This window comes from Globicephala melas, chromosome 11 (assembly GCF_963455315.2).
Source record: "Globicephala melas chromosome 11, mGloMel1.2, whole genome shotgun sequence".
NCBI lineage: Eukaryota > Metazoa > Chordata > Mammalia > Artiodactyla > Delphinidae > Globicephala > Globicephala melas.
This window is the reverse complement of record NC_083324.2, coordinates 57,784,680-57,811,353: the sequence shown is the minus strand read 5'-3', so window position 1 is coordinate 57,811,353 and position 26,674 is coordinate 57,784,680. Positions and strand designations below refer to the sequence as shown.

The 26,674-nt window shown below is 37.1% G+C and overlaps 1 protein-coding gene across 1 annotated transcript in view; it reads left to right on the top strand.

Annotated features, from left to right (window-relative positions):
* The first annotated feature begins 350 nt into the window (after nt 1-350).
* KHDRBS2 (KH RNA binding domain containing, signal transduction associated 2) overlaps nt 351-26,674 on the top strand; it is a 699,880-nt gene continuing 673,556 nt past the window's right edge. Inside the window, exon 1 of the mRNA XM_030840977.2 lies at nt 351-522. Within this exon, the coding sequence (XP_030696837.1) occupies nt 432-522 (91 nt within the window). The 5' untranslated portion in view covers nt 351-431. The remainder of the gene's footprint in view (nt 523-26,674) is intronic.

Below are 26,674 nucleotides of genomic sequence, written 5' to 3'. Positions count from 1 at the left end.
GCGTCCTGCCACTCAGGCGACCCGACTTGCGGCGAGGTCCAGTAAGGGCCCGCGGCCTCGCGGGACCCCGCCTCTCGCGACACCCTCTCCAATCAGCGTTGGGCGGAGGCGGGACGCGCCCTGTGCCCTCCTCTCCTGTTCAGGCTGCTGGTACGAGCCGGGCTGGGCGCGAGCGAGGGACTGAGGCAGGACGGGTCGGGAGGCGCGGGGCCGCGTAGCCCGACGGCGGGGGCGGGCGCGGCGCGGGACCGGAGAGGGCGCCAGACCCCGAGCCGCGGCGGCGGGAGGCGGGAAGCGGGAGGCGGGAGGCGGGAGGCGGGAGGCGGGAGGCGGGAGGCGGGAGGCGGGAGGTGGGCGAGCAGGGTGCCGGCGACCTACGTCCGAGCGCGCGGAGCCCTGCGCCTGGCCGGGGTCGGTCCGAAGTCCGCGCTATGAAAGAGGAGAAATACTTGCCTGAGCTGATGGCAGAAAAAGATAGCCTGGATCCATCTTTTGTGCACGCCTCGCGCCTGCTAGCCGAAGGTAGGACTTGCTCCCCAGGTGGAAACAGACAGCTGGCCCCTGTCACCGCGGCGGGGTTCGGGGAGCGGAGTTGGGGAGGACGCCCGTCTCCTTCGCGGAGACTGTCCCCTAAGGTGCTCGACCCAGAGCTGCGGACAGAGCAGGTCCTCGGGCGGCGGATGCTCCCTCCCTCCCTCCCTCCGCAGCTGAATTTGGGGAGCCCGGAGCTGCGAGCTCTGTGGCGGTGGAGACGTGCCCTGTTAGGATCTTTGATGGAGAGAAGTGAGGAGCTACGCGGTCCACGGGGATATTTTCACTCCGCAGAGGGAAGGGAAATCAATTTCGAGTGAATGGTGATCAATGTAGTGTTTTAACAGCTTCTTAGCTACAAATCAGTCTTTCTTTCTTCCTTTCTTTCTTTCTTTTCTTTCTCTTCTGCTTGGGAAGCGATTTTGATGTTCTTTAGTCTAATTACAGTCTTTCCTATGGAAAGTCAGAATTAACCTAGATTAAATTCTGCGTGTTCTTCAATGTTTGTGAACGTGGAAGAGGCTAAAGTGCTTATCAGTTTATTTGAAGTGTGATGATTGCGTGCTCTGGGAGATGCTGATCTCTGGGAACGCTCCACAATTGATCAACTGTTTTACCAAGTGTGCATTTTCTTTTGTGTACCTGTAATGTTAAAAGAGGTTTCATTCCCAGAGGAACAGAAATGTCGTCTTTTGCGTTCTTTTGAAAGGTCGTTTAAACACACACACACACACACACACACACACACACGAACATGAACTTTTGTATGACAGAAGTATTAACCAAATTACTTCATTTATCTTGAAATAATGCCGTCTAACTGCTAAAGGTACTCAAGATATCTGTAGCAGTCTACACCTGTCTTTTTAAAAACAACTCCAGATTTTTTTTTCTTGATGAATGCCTCATTAATAATAAACTGCTTCATCATCAAATTGACTACAGTGCAGTTTTGTAGCTTAGGTTCTTATGAACTTACCTATGGTAAAACTAAAAGTTAAAACTTTCTCTTCCTCAGCCCTTAAGCATTAAAGGAAATGTTTTCTTTTTCAAGATTTAGTTGTACATAGAAGGAAAAATTCTAATCCTCCATGTATGAGTCAAATAGTCATTAGGTTTATTTAAATGTTTTGTTGATGGATTATTATTTACAACAATAAAGTGTCAGGTGTTTTTTCTATTTTGTATACTAAGTAATTAAGAAAAGCTTTATAATCGAAATATTGAATGTGTGAAACAACTAAACTGTTTTTCAAGGAACAAGTTTGGTTTTATGGAGGATTTAGGACAGAAAATGCAATCATGCTTACTACTTTCTTGGTTACTGTATGAAAAAAAATAAATAGAACCTAAAGTTGAAAATGAAAGTCAATTAAAAAATTAAACTCTCCCTCTACTCTATTAAAAAATAAAGATAACTACATAAAAATAATAGAAATATTGTAAATTAATGGGTAAATGATTAAGATTGTTCAAAATGATTAAAAATGCAGTTAAAAGTCTTCTTAAATCATTTACTTCAATATATTTTCCAGAAGTGTCTTCATTTAGCTGATAATGCTTTAAAATGGAAAAAAGTTACAAATTGATCATTTTCTCAGACCTGCTAATTGGACTTCTTTTGGGGACAGCAGACTTGATTAATTCATCAGTCATTAATGAGAGTTAGCGTACTGAAAACTGCCAAACTACAGCAATGCGTGTGAGGAGCCCTAAATAGAGAGTGCAAGTATTTCTGCCGCTGATAAAACAGAGAAGGCTGTGCACCTGGTTCCTTAACATTTTATTTTTCTCAGGAACTTCGTTTCTTGATACTTAGGAACATGTTCCTATGTACTTTGTAATTTAATTTTTTCCCAGTAGGGGGAAGCATGTTCTGCTTTTGTGAAGAATTAGGAGGAAAAAGCTCCTAAATAGAGAGAAAAACATCTAAGTAAGAAACAGAGAGAGGTGTCCAAATTTCAGAGGAAACATAATGAGGAAAAGAGGATGGAGGAGGTGATGATAATAATCTTGAGTATATAAAGAGATAGGCCAAAAGAGACACAAGACTTAAATTCTCTAATTGTACCTGAGGCTCTTTATGTGTGCTTATTGAAGAGTGTCCTTTTGAATCTCTAATAAACCTTAACATACATTTTACATTATAGATCTGTCATTATCTTTTCAAAGGCCATCTGCCTAGATTCTTAAGTCTTGTTTCGGATATCTATAGGAGAGTGTTGTTGAGATAATTTTATTTCTCATCCCTGGAAATGTACTGATTGAAGGCAGCGGCTATAAATAAACCTGACACAGATGTTCATTTGGAAAGAAGGTGCTCAGTGAAGTACATTTCAGCCAGCACTGTGCAGACCGTCTCAAGACTGAGTGAGTAATAAAAATGATCCAGATGATTCAGTTCTTCGGAATGATTTTCTGGAAGCTAATACATACAAGGGCAGTGATGTAAACCAATGAGCTTTCACAGTGATTTATTTTGATTTTTTGATTGGTGGTAGATGCAAATCAGTGCTCAATTGTGACTACTTCACTTAGAATAGAAGGCCATAGGGTTAAAAGTGCTAGTTTGTTGGTTATTTTGTTATTTTTGTTGTAGTTTGTTATTTCACTTGTTCCTGCTGTGTACTTTCAGTAGGAATGATTCTGAGAAAGTTAAAGGAAGAGCCCAAACATTTTATGTATTGTGTTGTTACTTAGAAAAATCTTGAATAATATGGTTTGAATAGTATAATATGTTTGAGCAGTTAAAAGAATTTTCTTCTGTGATGATAATATTGTTTAATTACCTATTTGTATGGAAGGTGCTTTGGAGTATGATAAAACAGCAAATTCAGCATGATTCTTGAAGTTCCACTCAGCCTCTGAATTTGCTTGCCAGATGAAATTAGACGAGGTTATTTATATCTGTGATACTGCTGGGAAGTGCACTAAACTGTGAATCCAGATACCTGGATTTTAATTCCACTTTTGCCTAAACTGAATCTTGTAAATTTCCCTTCCCTGAACCAGTCTCTCAAATTGAGGAGTTGGACTAGATTTCTTTGTAATTCTAATGAAGTCTGGGACTACTGCTGGTGCAAAGGAGTGGTGTTTGTGTATTCAGAATACCAAAATCAGTGGCTAAATATTTTGGAAGCTTTTTTCATTCCTTCTTAGTTTAATGATTAATAATACATTTATTGCATTATAATGCAATTTGAAGCATAAACATTATTTTGGGTACTGGGGACAGATTTACATTTACTGAACCATTCTCAAGGCTTGGGAGCTAAAAATGTATATGCATGGAAATATTCTTGTTTGCAGTAAAGCCTGCCTGTCTGCTGACAGACATAGATCTGTTCAAATTTATAGATTCAGTTATGGCAATTCCATACCTTTAGGAGGATTAATAAATTCTTGTCCAATTGAGAGTGTTTTGGGTTCTCTGGCTGGCAAGATTTCCTAACCTGAATTATTCACAAATATTGGTAGGTTCATCATTGTTTTGGTTGACTCATCATATGATGAAGTCAAATATTGCCAAATATCCCAACAGTTCAAGTGATTTTTAAAAAACTCTGGGTGCTTTTTTCAAATTTTGGTGAAAAGCTTGCCCTTCCATCTAGAATTGGCCTGTTTGCAGGTGTGGATGAATGAGAGGAACATGGATTAATAATTTATCACAAATGCTGACTTGTAGTGATTCAACTACATTTAGATTTTCAGTAAGGATCATTTTTAAACTCAGAATGTGTTCCTTGAAATATTTTCCATAAAACATGGTGAGTTCTTAAGTTAAAGAAAGGTATTGGTATAATTTCTAAAACCAACTTCTGATAAAAAATAGTATTCATGTGACTTTTCCTTTGATTGATGTAATCTCTTTTCTCTCCCAATAAATTTGGGATAACCTTATTTATGTTTCTTAAATAAAAATAAAAATTGGCAAAAAAAAACTAAGTTAAAGGTATCTTTGATCTGCAGTTAAAACACATTTATCATATAGTGGAGAAATTCTGCTTTAGCAAACAAAACACTTGGGATGGAGTGTTGACACCCCTGCCAACTGTGAAATAAAGGATATTTCATTTATTTCCTTTCTGATTCTCAGTTTCTTCACCTGTAAAACACCAAAACGAATATCCACCAGCCAGAGTTCTTTTAATGTTAAAAAATGCTGTTTGTGACTATGTAAGCTGTATTTTAAAATAGGAATATTTGTACAACTAAAACAAAAACATAAGCAGAAATTCTACAAATATAAGATGATGTGTTTAAGGTTTTCCTTAATGTTTTAATGGCATTGTGGACTTGACCTCAACTTGAAGCTTGATTTTGTAATAAAATGAGCACTGACTTAACTCTCTGAATCACTGCTGAGTGAAATTTGAACTCATACACCAAATTATGAAATAGATTATCTTATAAAAGATGATTCCAACGAGAGATTTTAAAATATCGTGTTCCCTCCATCAGTGGTCGCTTGCCCGTGTCTGACTTGAGCCTGGTTAGCCCAGGACCTGGATCTCTCGAGGCTCATTCTGCACCTGCTTGGCCTCCTCATCAGGCCACATGTTCATCACTCTGGGCAGCTGGCTGCATTCTCCTTTTCCTCAAGGGAAGTGGATTTCTGTCTTCCGAAGTTCTTCAGCCTCCTACCACTTAAAAAATTTCATACTCCTTTCATTCCCAGAAGGTGAAATTAATTTTTTTGTTCAAGGCTGACTTGTTCACAGCATCCTTAATCCCAGCACCCATCATCCCCTCCAGGTCTGGCCTATTATATCCTTTCTTCAGTAGTTCCAACGTCTTCATCCCCAGCTTTCCTTGGAGCAGCCTATAAACATGATTCAATCGGAATCACTTAAAAAAAATAGAATACTTGTTTCACTTGCTGAAAGTAATAAAAATAACCTCTCTTGACAATTTTTCTCCGTTGTTTCCTTCAAGTTTCTGATGACATGAGTCCATACAGCTGCTTACTTTCTCAGTTTACCTTTCACAGGTCCTCCATCTCGCTGCAGTCCTCATCATTGTCTTGAAACCAGAGGCTCCAGTGAGAATCATCTAATTGCCCAATCCAGTAAAATGTGTCTGACCTCTCATCAGGGCACTTGGCTGCACTTTCCACTATTGTTCTTCTCCCAATTTCTTGGCTTCTCCCTTGGTTTACAAGCACTACACACTGTTGGTTTTTCTCTTCTGTCTCTCTTACCAGGGCTCACCATCCTCCCTCTCTCTCCTCCCCACCCCAACACACACACCCTGTCAAGAGTGGTTCATTCAAGATCAGAGTGTGACCATGTCACACCTTTAAATGCTATTGTCATAGGCAGGCCATCTCTGACAGCAGGCCAGCAGAGGGAGGGGATGCTGCCTGCCTGGATGCTTCTGGGGCAGGGAGAGTCCAGGCTTCCCCAGGTGCCTAGGGGAGGGAGGGAGCCCCTTTTTGCTGTTCCCGTGTGGTCTTTAGTGACACCGAGAGGGGTGGGGAGGAATTCCAGCAGGAGTGAAAGATTCTCTGACACCCCCGGCTTGGACGGGGAAGGATGCATTGGTCCTGCTCCTGGGGGTGGACATCCGGGTCTCCACGTAGCCTCTGTCCCCACTGCTGGTGGTACGGAAGTGCTGTTGCCTATTCAGTCCCCCTGCCTCCCCCCAGAGAGAAGGAGTGCCCCTTCACAGTGGAGGGAGGCTGGACGCCCAGGCTCCCTATTTAATTTTTCTTGATGGGGGTGAGCCTGAGACACCGGTTTTTGGGTTTTGTTTTGTTTTCTGTGTTGTTTGGCTGGGGAAGGATGTTTGTTGTCTAAAAGTTTTCTGTCTTGCAAGGTTGCCCTCTTTCTAGTCCTGTGGCCGGAGAGAGCAGGCTTTGCTTGAGCCTTTTTTTGGTCTCCTTCTGTTAATGTTCCTGGGTTTCCAACCTTTCCAGCTGCCACTTTGGCATATATGAAACACAAGAAAAACTAGCAAAACCACTGCCTGAGTCACATGGTACCCAGCCAGCCTGCCTTCTTCCTGCCCCCTTCTGCAAAGTCTTCTGTGTTTATTTTATATATAATATCCAGTCTCCATTCATTTGTGTTTTAATTTATTTCTTTATAAGATTTTCTTTTGAAGGCAGGTTCAGTCTTGTACATTAATATTTCATTAATTATGTAAGAATGAGCATGACCAGGATAAATCCATCTGGATAATGAACACAATATCTGATCAAAATTTTTGGTTTCTATTAAGTATACAATCTAGATTGGAGCTCTGTGTTCTCATGGCAGCTGCAGAAGGAGGGAAGTTTTAGAGATGGTTTTTAGAAACCCTTGGAGATGACTCTAGTATCACCAGCCTTTCCTATGTCCTTATTTTTTGAACATTTGATTTGATCCCTTTTCTTGTCTGAATACAGATTATAAGAAATGTAGCTTAATCGGAATTATATCCTGACACCAGTTGGTTCTTTAAAGCTATAAACAGTGTAAGGCTTAATATATTAATAGATTGTAATATGATCCTTTTCTTACAGAAATGGTGAATTTCAGTAAAATAAGTATGATATAGAAATATATATTTTTTAAAAATAATAGAGTACTGGTTAATAGCTGATCTCCCAAAGGAATGTTAGCAGATACCCGTGTTATATGACTTCTTCATTTTCTCCAGAGGAGAGTTCTGAAATAACTGCATGTTTTATTTGTCAAAAAGTTGAGAAGTCACAGCCAAGTATCTTGTTGCACAAATATTTTTAACTGTTTTGGGAAGCAAATCATTTGTAGCGTATCCTCCATTGCTTACCTTACCCTCAGGAGCACTACTTCCAAAAAATTTTTGCGGTAGAGAGAGAGAATAAACATTCAAGAACACCTGAATGACAAAGTTTTCGGTCCTTTACTATAGATGAACTTGTAGTTTAGCTACAGTTTGGGGAATGAGTTCTGTGGGGCAAGGACTCAGTGATCCTTGACTATGTGATTGCATGTGCCCTTGAATGTGAGTTGGTAACACCGGTCCTCAGTATGTGTTATTGGTATATGAAGAGGTATCAGATGTTTAATTTATTAGTTTTTAACAGTATACATAAGATATAAATAACAGTGCATGGTAAGAGCTGCTGGGGTTTACAGACTGCTGGTGTCACAGAGATTCCAAGGAGGTCACCGTGATTGTAGTTCTTCATTCTCGTGGTCACTCTGTCAGCATTGGTGAGGAGATACTCCTTGTCACGCAGTGTACTGGATGCTGACACACCTACCACAATGCATCCACTCGCCAATCCTATGAGATAGTTACTAGCATTACCCTATTTTACAAATGAGAAAAATTAAGAATTAGAGAAGTTAATTTATCTCAGATCACACAGCAAATAAATTATAAAGCTGAAACCCAGGCTTTCTTACCCAGAGACAGGTGTACTGGTTACAGCATCCTGTCTCCCGTGGGAGACACTGCTTCAGGCAGGCTTTGCAGGAAGTTCAGATATTAACATGCAAAGTACTTTGAGGAGATCAGCGTGGTGGTCATCATTCACTTCTTAAATATGTTCCTGAATGCAAGTATTGGATGAATTCTTCCCCAGTGTCTTTAAATAAGTATAGTATATAAAAGGCAAATACATTTATAAATGGGAAATTTACCTTAGTACAGAATTGGGTTAAGGATTATCAAGGGAGCCTACATTTTCAGTGTCTTACATTGACTGTTGTTTCTGAGGGAGTTTAGTTGTGAGATGGTAAAGAGCAGGAGAACACTTTTTTTTCTTTTCTTGGATCCAAAAGAGGGATTGGAGACCTTTGTGTGATTTGCTGAGACTTTTTCTTTCCATTTTTTTTTTTTTAAGAGAACTGCTTATATTTGCCAAATTCTTCTAGGAAGGAAGAACAACCATAGGTCCTCTCTTGTGTCTTGAGGGAGTGTCAGTTTTGTTTATAATTTGGGAGTTGAGCAGAGTTCACATGTGGTCAGAAACTGAGAACCCATTTCACCAGCATGGCCTGATACAAATGTTATCTATAGGTAATGAGGCTTTAGGATTTAATTACTTTGAAACAGATTGGTCTGTGTTATTACACTTTTATCAGGAATGGCACAATTGATGTCCATTTCCTTCAAAACATTGAAGATTAGATTTTACCTTCTAATAGAAAAGCAGAATGAACATGTTTTCTCTCGAGTATAGCTATTTTTAGCAGGTTCATTGTAAGTCAGAAAATGATAGACCCTGATGCAACTCAGGAGACAGAGCCTCGGTGACGGAAACTCAGTAGAGGCTGAAGGAGAAGAAATCTGTACATTTTGAGAAGAAAGGGATGACTAGAGTAATAGCTACTTTTCTTGAACATACACTGTGGGTCATGTCCTTACATTATATCCAAAAAGGCAGGTAATATTGTCCTTATATTATGGGAAAGATAAAGATTCAGATTAGAGGATAGCCTAATCCATTTGGATTTTTTAAGTAATAAATCAGAGGTTAAGTAAATGTCTAACTATAATGTGAAAGTCTCAAAAAGCAACCATTAAACATTGAAACACTAAACAGTATTGCAGAATATGACTGGTTTAAGGAAATACCAAGATCTTGCTTTGAAAAACTTTTAGGAGAGTTAAATATCTGTTACTAGAGAATTTGTTTCCTTTAAAATAATTTCCTTTAGGAAATTTAAGGAATTTGATTTTTAGAAATTTGATTTACATGTAGCAATATACTCATTGTATAAAAGAAGACTATAAAATGAAAACAGTAACATGAATACATAACAGAATACAGTTCTTACTGTATATTTAGGCATGTAAATGTGAGTGTTAAATTAAGTATCATCCATATCTCCATATAGTCTGTTTTTCTTCTTAGAAGCCAAAAACTAGAAGCTGCCTTTTAATCCATCTAAGATCTGGTGCAAGAGGGGGCCTTTAAGGAATTCTGTGAAGATGAAAGTCATTTGATGTGCTGAGGCAGATGGCAATTTGTTATATGCAGTTGTTTTCGAATGGACTTCATGAGGATAGATGACTCTGTAGTAAGCTAGTATTCTGAAATTAGTGAAAGATTGGAAATTATATCATATCCATATAAGGAAAATCTGGTAGAAGAAAGAATTATGATAATTAAAAGCCATTTAATGGAATTAGATGAGATGATAAGTATTTGGAATGAAGTACAATAAGCCAAATGGTTTCTCTTTGAGTAAAATGAGCAGACTGTGTGTGTGTGTGTGTGTGTGTGTGTGTGTGTTAAGCATATACAAAACAGGTGATAAATGAGAAACAGTACAGACTTGGTCCAATTGGTTGCTATTATCTGTATTCTGTATTACCATCTGAGACCTGCTTTTAGGTGGAGGAGAGGACAGAGTTACAGGCAATTAAATACGCAATCTCCATAGGATCTGAGAAGTGCAATGACAAGGCAAATAGATGATGCTTTAGGAGCCCACAGAGATCATGGGCGGCCTCAGTGGGAAGGGCCATGTTAGTTGAGATCTAACACAGAAGTAGGATATGGTGGAGATTCAGTGAAGAAGGAGTTATAATATGGGAGAATGATACATAGATACAGCGAACATCTCCAAAGCCTGAAAAGAAAGAGAACATTTTTTTGAATAGGTAGAAGTTAGGTGTGACATTATGATTTACAAAATATATATATATATATATATATATATATATATATATATATATATTTGATCATCTTACCTGTTTCTGGCCAGAGCTCCTAAAACTCTTGGAATTTCCTAAGTGAAGAGAGATGTAAAGGTGTCTTTTGTAATGTAAATAAGGTGACTTTTTGAAAAGCCCCTAGGTAACTTAAAGATGGGGGCTGGTTGCCAGGGAACCCAACTGGTAATCAGAGGGTGGGAACTTTCAGTCCTACCTCTCCTTCCCACCCCCCAGACCTTTGGGGAGAGGGGCTAGAGCTTGAATCAGTTGCCAGTCACCAGTGATTTAATCAATCATGCCTATGTAATGAAACCTTGATAATAACATAGAAGGACTGGATTCAGATTTCTTCCAGATTGGTAGCACATGGAGATCTGGGGAGAATGCTGAGCTCCGAAAAGGCTTGGAAGCTCTGCGCTCTTTTCCACACCTGCTCTGTGCATCTCTTCCACCTGGCTGTTCCTGAGTGTATCACTCTGTAATAAACAGATGTTCTAGTAAGTAAGATGCTTCTCTGAGTTCTGTGAGCTTCTCTAGCAAATTAATTGTCCCCAAGGAGAGGGGGGACCCTGGAAACCTCTGGTTTACAACCAGTAGGTTAGAAGTACAGGTAACAGCCTGGACTTGCAACTGTCATCTGAAGCACAAGAAAGGGGTCGTTGGAAATGGGTCCAGGAACCAAACAGATTAAATATGCTTGGAAAATACAGTAAAAGAGAAAGCATGTAGAAAAGTGGGTCTAAAGAGAGTGGTTTATCACACATGTCTTGTAAACTACGTTAAGAAGTTTGGACTTGTCGACTGTAAAAACTGCACAGTCTAAAAGAACATTTATATAAAGTTGAAGAAAGAAGTGATTTATGATGATAGAAATCAGAATAGTGGTTGCCAAAGGAATGCAGAGTCATGGTAAAGCTGTATAAGGAGAGTCTCTGGGCTGATGGAAATGTTCTCTATTCTTGTCAAGAGCCCTGCATATACAGCCTATACAGTTATCACAACTCATCAAATTGTAAACCTAAAAACTGCATTTCACTATTCATAAGATTTGCCTCAATTATTTTTTTAAAAAAAAGTGGAGTAAAGAAAAGAATCTTCATTGATTTCTGCTGTTGGATAAATACTGCAGGTAAACTTGCAGAGGATTCACGAGATGATTGATGATTGATCCGTGGTATAGTTGACAAGAGCCTGTATCATAGATGAGGAAGCAAAGGCTCAAACAGATTTAGAAATTGGCCCAGAGTCACAAAGCAGCCAAATGGCAGATCTAGGATTCAAACACTAGTGTTTTGACATCACCTACTGTGTTCTTTCTATTATAACAGTAGCTCTCAAATAATTTTTATCACATTCCAGGGTAAGAAATACCACATACACACACACACACACACACACACACACACACATACACACACACACACACAAAAATAAATGTTTCATGAAGTAATGCTTAACCTTAAAATAAATAAAGTTTTGCATATGCAAATGTCTTCTTTCAGATCCAACATAGTTAATATTTCCTCCAGTGCCAAAACAAATCTTGGAAAGATAATACATACATCTTTTCACACTATCATGTCACTTAGTGCGGAGAAATGCTCATAATACAAGCTTAAAGGATCTAAATGTCCAGCACATTCTGGTGCCAATCTCATGCTCACTGTGGATCACTGATCAGAATGGAGGCAGTAAATTTCTACATTGACTGTAGAATCACAAATTCATGGGGAAAATGTATCAAGAAGGTGTCAGTGGTCAACAAAGTCACATGTGACCACAAGTCCTAAGAACCCTCAAAGAAAAAAGTAGGTGCATACGATAGATGCGGGATTAGGAAAGACTCAGAAGCTCAAAGAGTATGCACTCTTCCTCCTTCTTAAGTTCAACATAGTCTTGAAAGTTATCCATGTTCCTACATTTATCAATAGTTTATTTTTCCTTGCTGAGTAATGTTCCATTGTATCAATATCTCACAATTTGATTATCCAGTCTCTTGTGAATGGGCATGTGGGCTGTTTTCAGGGATAGCTTATTATGCTTATTATGAATAGGTTGCTATGAATGTTCATGTGCAAGATTTTTGTGGACATGCATTCTCTTTACATAAAACAGAATTGCTGGGTCTTAGAATGTGTGTGTATGTGTATATATGGTAAACCTTATTTATATTATATGGGATTGCAAAATAATTTCCTAAAGTGGTTGCACTGTTTTATCTCTCACCAACATTGTATGAAAACTCTGGTTGTTCTACTTGCTTGCCAGTACCTGAAGTTCTCAGTCTTAACAACAGCTATTCTAGTATTTCAAGTGGTAACTTATTGTAGTTTTTGTTTGTTTGTTTGTTTGAATCTTTTTAAAATTTTATTTTTTATTGAGGTATAGTTGATTTACAATGTTGTGTTAGTTTCTGATGTACAGCAAAGTGATTCAGTTATTTTTATATGTTTTTTTGATTTTTTTTCTATTATAGGTTATTACAAGATACTGAGTATAGTTACCTGTGCTATACAATAGGTCCTTGTTGGTTATCTATTTCATACATAGTAGTGTGTATATGTTAATCCCAAACTCCTATTTTATCCCCCCCTTTCCCCTTTTAATATTCAATTCCTTGATGATTAATGATGTTGAACATGTTTTCAAATACTTTTTGGCCATTTGTATCTGTTATCTTACTTGAAACAATTGGTTAGAATGTTGACGAACTTTTAATTGGATTGTTGGTCTTTTTATTGTTGGTGGAGTAATTTGTATATTCTGGATTTGCATCCTTTGTGAAATATACATACTGCAAATATTTTCTCCCAATATGCGGCTTGGCTTTTAATTTTCTTAAGTGTCTTTTGAAGAGCAGAAGTTAATTTTTTTCTGAAGTCTAATTCATTGTTTTTTTTTCTTATACTTTAGTGTTGTGTCCTCCCTAGGAAGTCTTTGCCTACCTCAAAGTCACAAAGGGTCTTCTCAATATTTTTTTCTAGAGGCTTTATGGTTTTAGCTTTTAAGTAGGTTTATGACACATCTAGAGGTAACTTTTGTATATGGTGTCAAGATAGGGTCAAAGTTCTTATTTTTTTTTAAGATTTAAATATTCAGTATCATTTACTGAAAATATATACTTTTTGCTCATTATCATGTTTAAAGTGTTAAAAGACATAGTATAGTGTTTAAGCACATAAAATATAGATAAATAAAGATCATAGTGTCTAAGTATATGTGAACTGTCTGCAATATTGTCCCTCAGTATGTTTGTTCCAATACAAAGGGAACAATGGCTGCCTTAGAATGATTAAGCATGACATGTTTTTGGACTGTGCTTTAAAATTATATATAGCTATATGAATTTTTTGCCATTTCCTCAGAATTTAGAACATAATCTTTTAAGAACATTATGAATACACTTTCTTACTGTAACTGAGGAGGAGACTAGCCATCCCAGAGGCCTTGAAGTTTACTGACTATGACAAGGATAGCATTCTTTCAATAAAGAAGTAAGGTACTTGCTGCTACTCAGCAGTAGTGATATCTAGTAAAATTTGAACTATTGCCCTGTCCTCACTAGCAAAGTAAGTTCTAGAATCACAAAATAGTGCGTAAAGTAGATGCATTAAACATTTTATTTAAAAAAAAGACCATATAATTTTAGATAGTAGGTTATATGCTTTTTCTATTTTTTCAGGTAAAAAATATATTGTACAGAAACAATACACTGTACAGAATTGACAAATCTACCCTGGGTAAAATAGGTACACCTGCAGATGAACAACTGGGACCAACATCTCCATCCACAGTGATAGCCCATTGATACCTCTTGATCATCAGTGGCATATTAAGAGATAGCATTGCAATTACCCTGAAATGTGACATAGTTTTGAAAACTGCCCGAGGGCATAAGTGACTGCTGACTTTAGATTAATCCCTAAAGCACAGGTACCATACCACTATGACTTCGTAAACACGCAGGTGCCCATCGTTTCAACACTAATAGCCAAAAAGATTTAACAATGATCCAGACTGACACAGTACATCAGTGCTGGATTCTGACAAGGTAATTCTTGGGGGAGTGTGTTTATACAGGCAGGAAGGCTACTCCCTGAAGGAAGATGGTTGTGTTCTGGGTTTTAGAAATAGGGATGTAGTGGGCAATTTCTGTTTGGATCTGGACAAGAAGTAAAATGAATTTACATGCCATAAAGTGAGATAGCCTTGTGAATTACTGAAGTCTGTTCCTGTGGGGGTATTTAAAACCTCCTATAGAAAATTGAAAAAAGGAAAAATAACTATTTTGTTTTTCTCAAAAGATATATGTTGATACTTCCTTGGAAATGGAAGTTTGGATTAGATGATTTATGAATATCAATTTTATCTCATTTTAAAAATTTCATAGTATTGGACAATAATTCTTTATTTACCATAAAGGAAAACTGATTTTGAAATTTGTCTGAACATGAAATGTTAGAGTGTATGATTTATGTTAAATAATAGTTTATAGATATATTTAAACCCCTGAAAGAAATGTCTTTTTTATATATGTATCAGACTTTCACAAGTATTAGTTTTAAGATCCACATTAGGTGAATAAGGAGAGAAAAAAAGTCTCTGAAGTGTCTGATGTTTACTGTTAGTAGCTCATTTTGACCACTTCCAATTAGAAATGAAAAAATAAGTACAACTTTCTTAGATGCAATTCACTTTCTAGTTCCTGATGACTGATATCATATAACTGATGTTTCACAGGATTCTCTAAGTTTGTTTTGACCCATATTCTCTTAAACCCTGACCCGCTTCTTCAGGGCACTGAATTACTCACTCTTGTTCACTTGGCTGCTGCCAAAGGGATCAGAGCAGCCTCCCAACTTTTTCTGGTGAGAAATTGGCATTAAAGGAAAGAGGTCACCCAGTTTGGGTTGGTTCCTGATACAGGGGGAAAGTAGACTCTGGGGTTCTAAGTCTGTTCTTCAGAACAAAACAGATACACAGACTGAGGCCATTCCAAGGAGGTCTTTCCAGAGCCCCAGCTAACCTAACTTCCTTGAGAAGCCCCAGGATTTTTCCAAGATATACACTTTTCTGATAATTATTTAAGGTGGCTCTGATTGTTTTATGTTATTTGCAACCAAAATAACTTTGACTAAGAGAAAACAGAACTGATCTTAGGATAATAGCAATCCTTTTTTTTTCCTCCCTCCCTCCCTCCCTCCCTCCCTCCCTTCCTTCCTTCCTTCATTCCTTCCTTCCTTCCTTCTTTCCTCCCTCCCTTCCTTTCTTATACAGCAGGTTCTTATTAGTTATCTATTTTATACATATTAGTGTATGTATGTCAATCCAATCTCCAAATTCATCCCACCACCATCACCCCCGCACCCCACGCTTCCCCCTTTGGTGTCCATACATTTGTTATCTACATCTGTGTCTCTGTTTTTGCCTTGTAAACTGGTTCATCTGTACCATTTTTCTAGATTCCACATATATGTGTTAATATACGATATTTGTTTATCTCTTTCTGACTTACTTCACTCTGTATGAAAGTCTCTAGGTCCATCAACGTCTCTATAGATGACCCAATTTCGTTCCTTTTTATGGCTGAGTAATATTCCATTGTATATATGTACCACATCTTCTTTATCCATTTGTCTGTCAGTGGGCATTTAGGTTACTTCCATGACCTGGCTATTGTAAATAGTGCTGCAATGAACATTGGGGTGCATGACTCTTTTTTTTTTAATTTAACCTTACTTCCTATTTTAGAAAATATATTTTTTACACATAATTTAAGCAAAATGATGTAAGCAAGCATAAAAATCAGTGTGAGTTCACTATTTTGTTGAACAAGTAGGGTGCACAGAAAATAATGAGAAAAGAACCTGAAACTTTTCTATCACTCTCCATTTATCTTATTCTGCAAGATGAATTTTTCCGTCTTTCTAGAAGAAAACTAGGATGCATTCTATATTCTTCTGATGATTATCAAATAATAAAAGAGATTTTTAGGTACTTCTAGTCATAAAGACAACTTGAGTTCAATAATTAACATGCATCTTTATTCTGGCTTGTTGTTTTCAACTCCTTAGTTGATGCCTAGATATCTGGAGGTACACCTCTAGGTGCTTTCTATTGAGGTTTCTCATCCCCTTAGCAAGCTGTCTTGAAGAGCTCTGTGCACCCCATGCTAGCTCCCTACAGTTCATAGCTCTTACCTGGTACATGGGGTATGTGTTCTAAGCATCCTTTGCTCTGACAAACCGTGGGATATGGGACCAGTCCTAACCCAGCCACCTCTCCTTCTTTCGTAGCTGGTTCATTTATAAAGCATTCACATTTTTAAATCATATTAGTTCAGAGGAAGACCCTAGTTCACTATATCTTCCAAGTTCAAGGGAACATGGGGATTTGACCCCTAGATCCCTGACAAAGGGAAGAAATTGTGCCAGGTACCAATACATTTTCCAGCTGTTATCTATTTCAAGGTTTGTCTTAACTTGATAGAACCACTTTTACCAACGGGTCCCTTCCCTAAACAGCCTGCATTAGCCAGTTATAAAAATGCAGCTATTTTGAGCCTCTGCAGGACACCTCTGACAAGCCATGTTGTTACAGAGCTCTTGATGGGACTGACTGAGGGTTTGCAGGGCCTTCATTTCAGGATAACTTCTTCCCAGTCCTTCTTCATTTCCCTTTTCCACAAGAGTTATCCCTAACGAATATCCTGTAAACGAAACTCCATCAGGGAATCTATTACCAAGCAACCAAACCTGAGAAGTTCTGTGTGATGGTTTTACATTCATTTTGGATTTTATTGATAGCATCTATTGTTTTGAGGATCCAGATAAAATTGATACTAAGATGCTTTTCATTACTGCTGTGTGTGTGTGTACACATATATATGTATATACATACACATCACTGAAATGTTCAAAAATTCTGTGCACTCATTTCTTGGATGGAACATAATTAAACTTATCACACCAAGTCCCCAATTTATCTGACTACTGAGCTCATGGTCACTTGCATTTAGCCCTATGTGGCACTAAATCCTTTGTACTGTATTTGCATATTTAATTTTTTTCATTTTTCCTAATAGACTGCATGATGAATGATCAGTTATTTGCTTACAGTATGTGTTCAATAAAATATTTAGAGTAAATGAATAACAAATATAATATAATTACTACATAAGCTATTATTATGCCTTGTTAACATTAGCTTTTCCTAAAAACAGCAGATTATATACTATGAACATGAACTTTATAATTTTAATTTTATAACAAAAGCCTACACAACACAATAACGATACAATAATTTGATCATGTAATTTTATCACAACTAGTTTAATAGTACATCTTCATTAACACAATTTCCTTCTTTGAACATTAACATTACCTACAATTAGCTACATTTATATTTCAAGAGATATTATGACTTTTGTAAATAATTTGTAAATAATCTAATTACTCTATCAGTATTACTTTGGATTAATATTTAATGTTTTCCCTAAAAATTTCTAACCTTTAAATTAGCTTTATTTTGTTTTCAGAAAAGCATACACAACAAATTCTCATGATATTCATTAGGATAGGCTAAACTGATATAAAAATGACTCAAAAGTATAATGGCTTAACACAAAATTAGTTTATTTCTTATTCACATAACCATTCAAGGTTTTGATTTTTTTTTTAAGACTTGAGGATGACTCTTTTCCAATCATTCAATCAAAACCCAGTCATTCCTTTGGGGACTCCAACAGCACCATAGGGTGTTGCCATGGAGGGTGCCTTGTTGAGACTGGCTCACCACACCCAGGTTCTAGCAGGGAAAAAAGTGAAAGATAATAACTAGGAAGGAGACGTTTTCTCTTTAAAGTCCTAGACCAGGAACACAACAAAGATCACTTTTGCTCATATTTCATTGTTAGGAATTTAATTATATGGCCATCCCTAAACTGCAGTAGGGCTGGAAAGCATAGTCTGTTGCTGAACCAAGAAGAAGTGTAAGAACAGATACCTCTACTACCAACAATCTTAGTGCTTTATAAAGTATATTTCAGAAAAGTTCAAACATTGATAAAAGTAAGGAATGTAGCATAATAAACTTTAATGTATACAGTTTGAAAACATACAGCATTGTGTCAATCTTATGTAATTTAGTCTCTATCCACTTTTTAAACACAGATCTAACATCTCTTTTCACCCATAATACTTCTGTATCTGTCTCTAATCTTTCATGGACTTCCTTTTGAATATATCATTACTATGTAATTTCTCTCAAAAAATAATAATTTAATTATCAGCAACTAATAACAAACCCATATTTAAGTTTATCTGACTGGGGAGACCAACTTTGGATATAGACTGTGAAATGGGGGGTTGTTGCAGAAATTAACTAGTGATTGAGAAATGGTCACTTTGTGGCCACTTATAGAAGTTTATATATACTTTTGTATCTTGTATTCTTGCAAAGACAGACTAGCAGCATTCAGTAAACTGATGTTAAGATTCTTACAGGGAAACTATAAGAAAAGCAGGTTCCCAGGTTCTAATTCTGGATATTTGCTTCTGTAAGTCTACGCTGAGGTCTAGGAATAATTAATTCTAACAAGTGTATGACTTTTTGAATTAAGGTTTTCTCTGGGTATATGCCCAGTAGTGGGATTGGTGGGTCATACTGTAGTTCTATTTTTAGTTTTTTAAGGAACTTCCATACTGTTTTCCATAGTAGCTGTATCAATTTACATTCCTACCAACAGTGCAAGAGGGTTCCTTTTCTCCACACCCTCTCCAGCATTTGTTGTTTTTAGATTTTCTGATGATGCCCATTCTAATTGGTGTAACGTGATACCTCATTGTAGTTTTGATTTGCATTTCTCTAATAATTAGTGATGATGAACAGCTTTTCATATGCCTCTTGGCCATCTGTATGTCTTCTTTGGAAAAATGTATATTTAGGTCTTCTGCCCATTTTTGGATTGGGTTTTTCGTTTCTTTAATATTGAGCTGCATGAGCTGTTTATGTATTTTGGAGATTAATCCTTTGTCCATTGATTCATTTGCAAATATGTTCTCCCATTCTGAGGGTTGTCTTTTCATCTTGTTTATAGTTTCCTTTGATGTGCAAAAGCTTTTAAGTTTCATTAGGTCCCATTTGTTTATTTTTGTTTTGATTTCCATTTCTCGAGGAGGTGGATCAAAAAAGATCTTGCTGTGATTTATGTCCAACAGTGTTCTTCCTATGTTTTCCTCTAAGAGTTTTATAGTGACCGGTGTTATATTTAGGTCTTTAATCCATTTTGAGTTTACTTTTGTGTATGGTGTTAGGGAGTGTTCTAATTTCATTCTTTTACATATAGCTGTCCAGTTATCCCAGCACCACTTATTGATGAGACTGTCTTTTCTCCATGGTATATCTTTGCCACGTTTGTCATAGGTTAGTTGACCATAGGTGTGTGGGTTTATCTCTGAGCTTTCTATCCTGTTCCATTTATCTATATTTCTGTTTTTGTGCCAGTACAATATTGTCTTGATCACTGTAGCTTTGTAATATAGTCTGAAGTCATGGAGTCTTATTCCTCCAGCTCCGTTTTTTTTCCCTCAAGATTGTTTTGGCTATTCAGGGTCTTTTTGGTCTCCATACAAATTTTAAGATTTTTTGTTCTAATTCTGTAAAAAATGCCATTGGTAGTTTGATAGGGATTGCACTGAATCTGTAGATTGCTTTGGGTACTATAGTCATTTTCACAGTATTGAATCTTGCAATCCAAGAACATGGTATATCTCTCCATCTGTTTGTGTCATCTTTGATTTCTTTTATCAGTGTCTTATAGTTTTCTGAGTACAGGTCTTTTGCCTCCTTAGGTAGGTTTATTCCTAGGTATTTTATTCTTTTTGATGCAGTGGTAAATGGGATTGTTTCTTGAATTTCTCTTTCTGAGCTTTCATTGTTAGTGTATAAAAATGCACCAGATTTCTGTGTATTAATTTTGTATCCTGCAACTTTACCAAATTCATTGATGAGCTCTAGTAGTTTTCTGGTAGCATCTTTAGGCTTTTCTGTATACAATAGCATGTCATCTGCAAACAGTGACAGTTTAACTTCTTCTTTTCCAATTTGGATTCCTTTTACTTATTTTTCTTCTCTAATTGCCATATCTAGGACTTCCAAAATTATGTTGAATAAAAGTGGCAAGAGTGGACATCCTTGTCTTTTTCCTGATCCTACAGGAAGTGCTTTCAGCTTTTCACCAGTATGAGTATGATGTTAGCTGTAGGTTTGTTTTATATGGCCTTTATTGTGTTAAGGTAGGTTCCCTCTATGTCTACTTTCTGGAGAGTTTTTATCATAAATAGGTGGTGAATTTTATCAAAAGCTTTTTCTGGAGCTATTGAGATGATTATATGGTTTTTATTTTTCAATTTATTGATGTGGTGTATCACACTAATTGATTTGTAGATATTGAAAAATCCTTGCATCCTTGGGATAAATCCCACTTGATCATGGTGTATGGTCCTTTTAATGTATCGTTGGATTCGGATTGCTAGTATTTTGTTGAGGATTTTTGCGTGAATATTTGTCAGTGATATTGGCCTGTAATTTCTTTTTTTGTGTGGTATCTTTGTCTGGTTTTGGTGTCTGGTGTTGGTGGCCTCATAGAATGAATTTGGGAGGTTTCCTTCCTCTACAAATTTTTTGAACAATTTCAGAAGAATAGGTGTTAGCTCTTCTCTAGATATTTAATAGAATTCACCTGTGAAGCCATTGGGTCCTGGACTTCTGTTTGTTGGAAGTTTTTTAATCACAGGTTCAATTTCAGTGCTTGTGATTGGTCTGTTCATATTTTCTATTTCTTCCTGGTTCAGTCTTTGGATATTGTATCTTTCTAACATCTGTCCATTTCTTCCAGGGCATCCATTTGATTGGCATACAGTTGCTTGTACTAGCCGCTTATGGTCCTTTGTATTTCTGTGCTGTCAGTTGTTACTTTTCCTTTTTCATTTCTAATTCCACTGATTTGAGTCTTCTCCCTTTTTTTCTTGATGAGTTTGGCTAATGGTTTATCAATTTTGTTTATCTTCCTAAAGAACCAGCTTTTAGTTTTATTGATCTTTGCTATTGTTTCCTTCATTTCTTTTTTTGTGTGTGTATGTTGATTAGCTCTTTTTTATTTTTTTAACATCTTTATTGGAGTATAATTGCTTTACAATGGTGTGTTAGTTTCTGCTTTATAACAAAGTGAATCAGTTATACATATACATATGTTACCATGTCTCTTTCCTCTTGCGTCTCCCTCCCTCCCACCCTCCCTATCTCACCCCTCTAGGTAGTTACACACCACCGAGCTGATCTCCCTGTGCTATGCAGCTGCTTCCCACTAGCTATCTATTTTACATTTGGTAGTGTATATATGTCCATGCCACTCTGGCACTTTGTCACAGCTTACCCTTCCCCCTCCCCATATCCTCAAGTCCATTCTCTAGCAGGTCTGTGTCTTTATTCCCATCTTACCCCTAGGTTCTTCAGGAACTTTTTTTTTTTCCTTAGATTCCATATATATGTGTTAGCATACGGTATTTGTTTTTCTCTTTCTGACTTACTTCACTCTGTATGACAGACTCGAGGTCCATCCACCTCACTACAAAAATCTCAGTTTCGTTTCTTTTTATGGCTGAGTAATATTCCATTGTATATACGTGTCACATCTTCTTTATCCATTCATCTGTTGATGGACACTTAGGTTGCTTCCATGTCCTGGCTATTGTAAATAGAGCTTCAGTGAACATATTGGTACATGACACTTTTGGAATTATCGTTTGCTTAAGGTATATGCCCAGTAGTGGGATTGCAGGTTGTATGGTAGTTCTATTTGTAGTTGTTTAAGGAACCTCCATACTGTTCTCCATAGTGGCTCTATCAATTTACACTCCCACCAACAGTGCAAGAGTGTTTCCTTTTCTCTACACCCTCTCCAGCATTTATTGTTTCCAGATTTTTTGATGATGGCCATTCTGACCAGTGTGAGATGATATCGCATTGGAGTTTTGATTTGCATTTCTCCAATGATTAATGATGTTGAGCATTCCTTCATGTGTTTCTTGGCAATCTGTATCTCTTCTTTGGAGAAATGTCTATTAAGGTCTTCTGCCCATTTTCGAATTGGGTTGTTTGTTTTTTTTTATTGAGCTGCTTGAGCTGCTTGTAAATTTTGGAGATCAATCCTTTGTCAGTTGTTTCATTTGCAAATAATTTCTCCTATTCTGAGGGTTGTCTTTTTGTCTTGTTTATGGTTTCCATTGCTGTGCAAAAGCTTTGAAGTTTCATTAGGTCCCATCTGTTCATATTTGTTTTTATTTCCATTTCTCTAGGACGTGGGTCAAAAAGGATCTTGCTGTGATTTATGTCATAGAGTGTTCTGCCTATGTTTTCCTCTAAGAGTTTGATAGTTTCTGGACTTACATTTAGGTCTTTAATCCACTTTGAGCTTATTTTTGTGTATGGTGTTAGGGAGTGATCTAATCTCATACTTTTACATGTACCTCTCCAGTTTTCCCAGAACCACTTATTGAAGAGGATGTCTTTTCTCCACTGTATATTCTTGCCTCCTTTATCAAAAATAAGGTGACCATAGGTGCGTGGGTTTATCTCTGGGCTTTCTATCCTGTTCCATTGATGTATATTTCTGTTTTTGTGCCAGTATCATACTGTCTTGATTACTGTAGCTTTGTAGTATAGTCTGAAGTCAGGGAGCCTGATTCCTCCAGCTCTATTTTTTGTTCTCAAGATTGCTTTGGCTATTAGGGGTCTTCTGTGTTTCCATACAAATGGTGACATTTTTTTGTTCTAGTTCTGTGAAAAATGCCAGTGGTAGTTTGATAGGGATTGCATTGAATCTGTAGATTGCTTTGAGTACTATAGTCATTTTCACAATGTTGATTCTTCCAGTCCAAGAATATCGTATATCTCTCCATCTCTTTGTATCATCTTTAATTTCTTTCATCAGTGTCTTATAATTTTCTGCATACAGGTCTTTTGTCCCTTAGGTAGGTTTATTCCTAGATATTTTATTCTTTTTCTTGCAGTGGTAAATGGGAGTGTTTTCTTAATTTCACTTTCATATTTTTCATCATTAGTATATAAGTATGCCAGAGATTTCTGTGCATTAATTTTGTATCCTGTTTTTTACCAAATTCATTGATTAGCTCTAGTAGTTTTCTGGTAGCATCTTTAGGATTCTCTATGTAGAGTATGATGTCATCTGCAAACAGTGACAGCTTTACTTCTTTTCCAATTTGGATCCCTTTTATTTATTTTTCTTCTCTGATTGTTGTGGCAAAAACTTCCAAAACTATGTTGAATAAGAGTGGTGAGAGTGGGCAACCTTGTCTTGTTCCTGATCTTAGTGGAAATGGTTTCAGTTTTTCACTATTGAGGTCGATGTTGGCTATGGGTTTGTCATATATGGCCATTATTATGTTGAGGAAATTTCCCTCTATGCCTACTTTCTGCAGGGTTTTTATCATAAATGGGTGTTGAATTTTGTCGAAATCTTTCTCTGCATCTGTTGAGATGATCATACGGTTTTTCTCCTTCAGTTTGTTAATATGGTGTATCACGTTGATTGATTTGCGTATATTGAAGAATCCTTGCATTCCTGGAATAAACCCCACTTGATCATGGTGTATGATCCTTTTAATGTGCTGTTGGATTCTCTTTGCTAGTATTTTGTTGAGGATTTTTGCATCTATGTTCATCAGTTATATTGGCTTGTAGTTTTCTTTCTTTGTGACATCTTTGTCTGGTTTTGGTATCAGCTTGATGGTGGCCTCGTAGAATGAGTTTGGGAGTGTTCCTCCCTGTGCTATATTTTGGAAGAGTTTGAGAAGGATAGGTGTTAGCTCTTCTCTAAATGTTTGATAGAATTCAACTGTGAAGCCGTCTGGTCCTGGGCCTTTGTTTGTTGGAAGTTTTTTTTTTTTTTTTTTTTTTGCGGTACGCAGGCCTCTCACTGTTGTGGTCTCTGCCGTTGCAGAGCACAGGCTCTGGATGTGCAGGCTCAGTGGCCATGGCTCACGGGCCCAGCCACTCTGCGGCTTGTGGGATCTTCCCGGACCGGAGCACAAACCCGTGTCCCCTGCATCCGCATGCTGTGTCTCTACCACTGTGCCACCAGGGAAGACCTTGTTGGAAGATTTTTAATCACAGTTTCAATTTCAGTGCTTGTGATTGGCCTGTTCATATTTTCTATTTCTTCCTGGTTCAATCCCGGCATGTTGTGCATTTCTAAGAATTTGTCCATTTCTTCCAGGTTGTCCATTTTATTGGCATAGAGTTGCTTGTAGTAATCTCTCATGATCCTTTGTACTTCTGCTGAGTCAGTTGTTACTTCTTCTTTTTCATTTCTAATTCTATTGATTTGAGTCTTCTTCCTTCTTTTCTTGATGCGTCTGGCTAATGGTTTATCAATTTTGTTTATCTTTTCAAAGAACCAGCTTTTAATTTTATTGATCTTTGCTATCGCTTCCTTCATTTCTTTTTCATTTATTTCTGATCTGATCTTTATGATTTCTTTCCTTCTGCTAAGTTTGGAGTTTTTTTTTCTCTTATTGCTTTAGGTGCAAGGTTAAGTTGTTTATTTGAGATGTTTCCTGTTTCTTAAGGTAGGATTGTATTGCTATGAACTTCCTCTTAGAACTGCTTTTGCTGCATCCCATAGGTTTTGCATCATTGTGTCTCCATTGTCATTTGTTTCTAGGTATTTTTTGATTTCCTCTTTGAGTTTTTCAGTGATCACCTTGTCATTAAGTAGTGTATTGTTTAGCTTCCATGTGTTTGTATTTTTTACAGATCTTTTCCTGTAATTGATATCTAGTCTCATAGTGTTGTGGTCGGAAAAGATACTTGATACAATTTCAATTTTCTTAAATTTACCATGGCTAGATTTGTGACCCAAGATATGATCTGTCCTGGAGAATGTTCCATGGGCACTTCAGAAAAATGTGTATTCTGGTTTTTTTGGATGGAATGTCCTATAAATATCAATTAAGTCCATCTTGTTTAATGTATCATTTAAAACTTGTGTTTCCTTATTTATTTTCATTTTGAATGGTTTGTCCGTTGTTGAAAGTGGGGTGTTAAAATCCCCTACTTTGATTGTGTTTCTTTCGATTTCCTCTTTTATGGGTGTTAGTATTTGCCTTATGTATTGAGGTGCTCCTATGTTGGGCGCATAAATATTCACAATTGTTATATCTTCTTCTTGGATCAATCCCTTGATCATTATGTAGTGTCCTCCTTCATTTCTTTTTCATTTATTTCTGATCTGATCTTTATGATTTATTTTCTTCTACTAACTTTAGGTTTGATTTGTTCTTCTTTCTCTATTTGCATTAGGTGTAAGGTTAGGCTGTTTATTTGAGATTTTTCTTTTTTCCTGAGATGAGTTTGTATTGCTATAAACTTCCGTTTTAGAACTGCTTTTGCTGTATCCCATAGATTTTGAATCGTTGTGCTTTCATTTTCATTTGTCTGTAGGTATTTTTTGATTTCCTCTTGATTTCTTCAGTGATCCATTTGTTGTTTAGTAGCATACTGTTTAGCCTCCACGTGTTTATGTTTTTACATTTTTTTCTTATAGTTTATTTCTAATTTCATAGCATTGTGGTCAGGAAATATGCTTGATATGATTTCAGTTTTCTTCAATTTACTGAGGCTTGCTTTGTGGCCCAGCCTGTGGTCAGTCCTGAAGAAAGTTCCATATGCACTTGAGAAGAATGTGTATTCTGCTGCTTTGGGATGGAATGCTCTATAAATATCAATTAAGTCCAGCTGGTCTAGTGTGTCATTTAATACCTGAGTTTCCTTATTGATTTTCTGTCTGGATGATCTGTCCATTGATGAAAATGGGGTGTTAAAATCCCCTACTGTTATTGTGTTTCTCCCTCTATGGCTATTAGTATTTGCCTTATATATTGCAGTGCTCCTATGTTAGTACATATGTATTTACAGTTGTTATATCTTCTTGAATTCATTCCTTGATCATTATGTAGTGTCCTTCTTTGTCTCCTGTAACAGCCTTTATTTTAAAGTCTATTGTCTGATTTGAGTATTGCTACTCCAGCTTTCTTTTGATTTCTATTTGCATGGAATACCTTCTCCCATCTCCTCACTTTTGGTCTATATGTGTCCCTACGTATGAAGTGGTTCCCTTGTAAATAACATATATATGGGTCTTGTTTTTGTATCCATTCAGCCAGTGTATACCTTTGGTTGGAGCATTTAATCCATTTACATTTAAGGTAATTATCGATATGTAAGTTCCTATTGCCATTTTCTTAATTGGTTTGTGTTTGTTTTTGTAGGTCTTTTTCCTTCCCTTCCTCTTGTGTTCTCTTGTGGTTTGATGACCATCTTTAGTGTTGTGTTAGGGTTGCTTTTTGTTTTTTTTGTGTGTATCTATTGTAGTTTTTGGGTTTGCTGTTCCCATGAGGTTTTGATATAGCAGTCTATATACGTACAA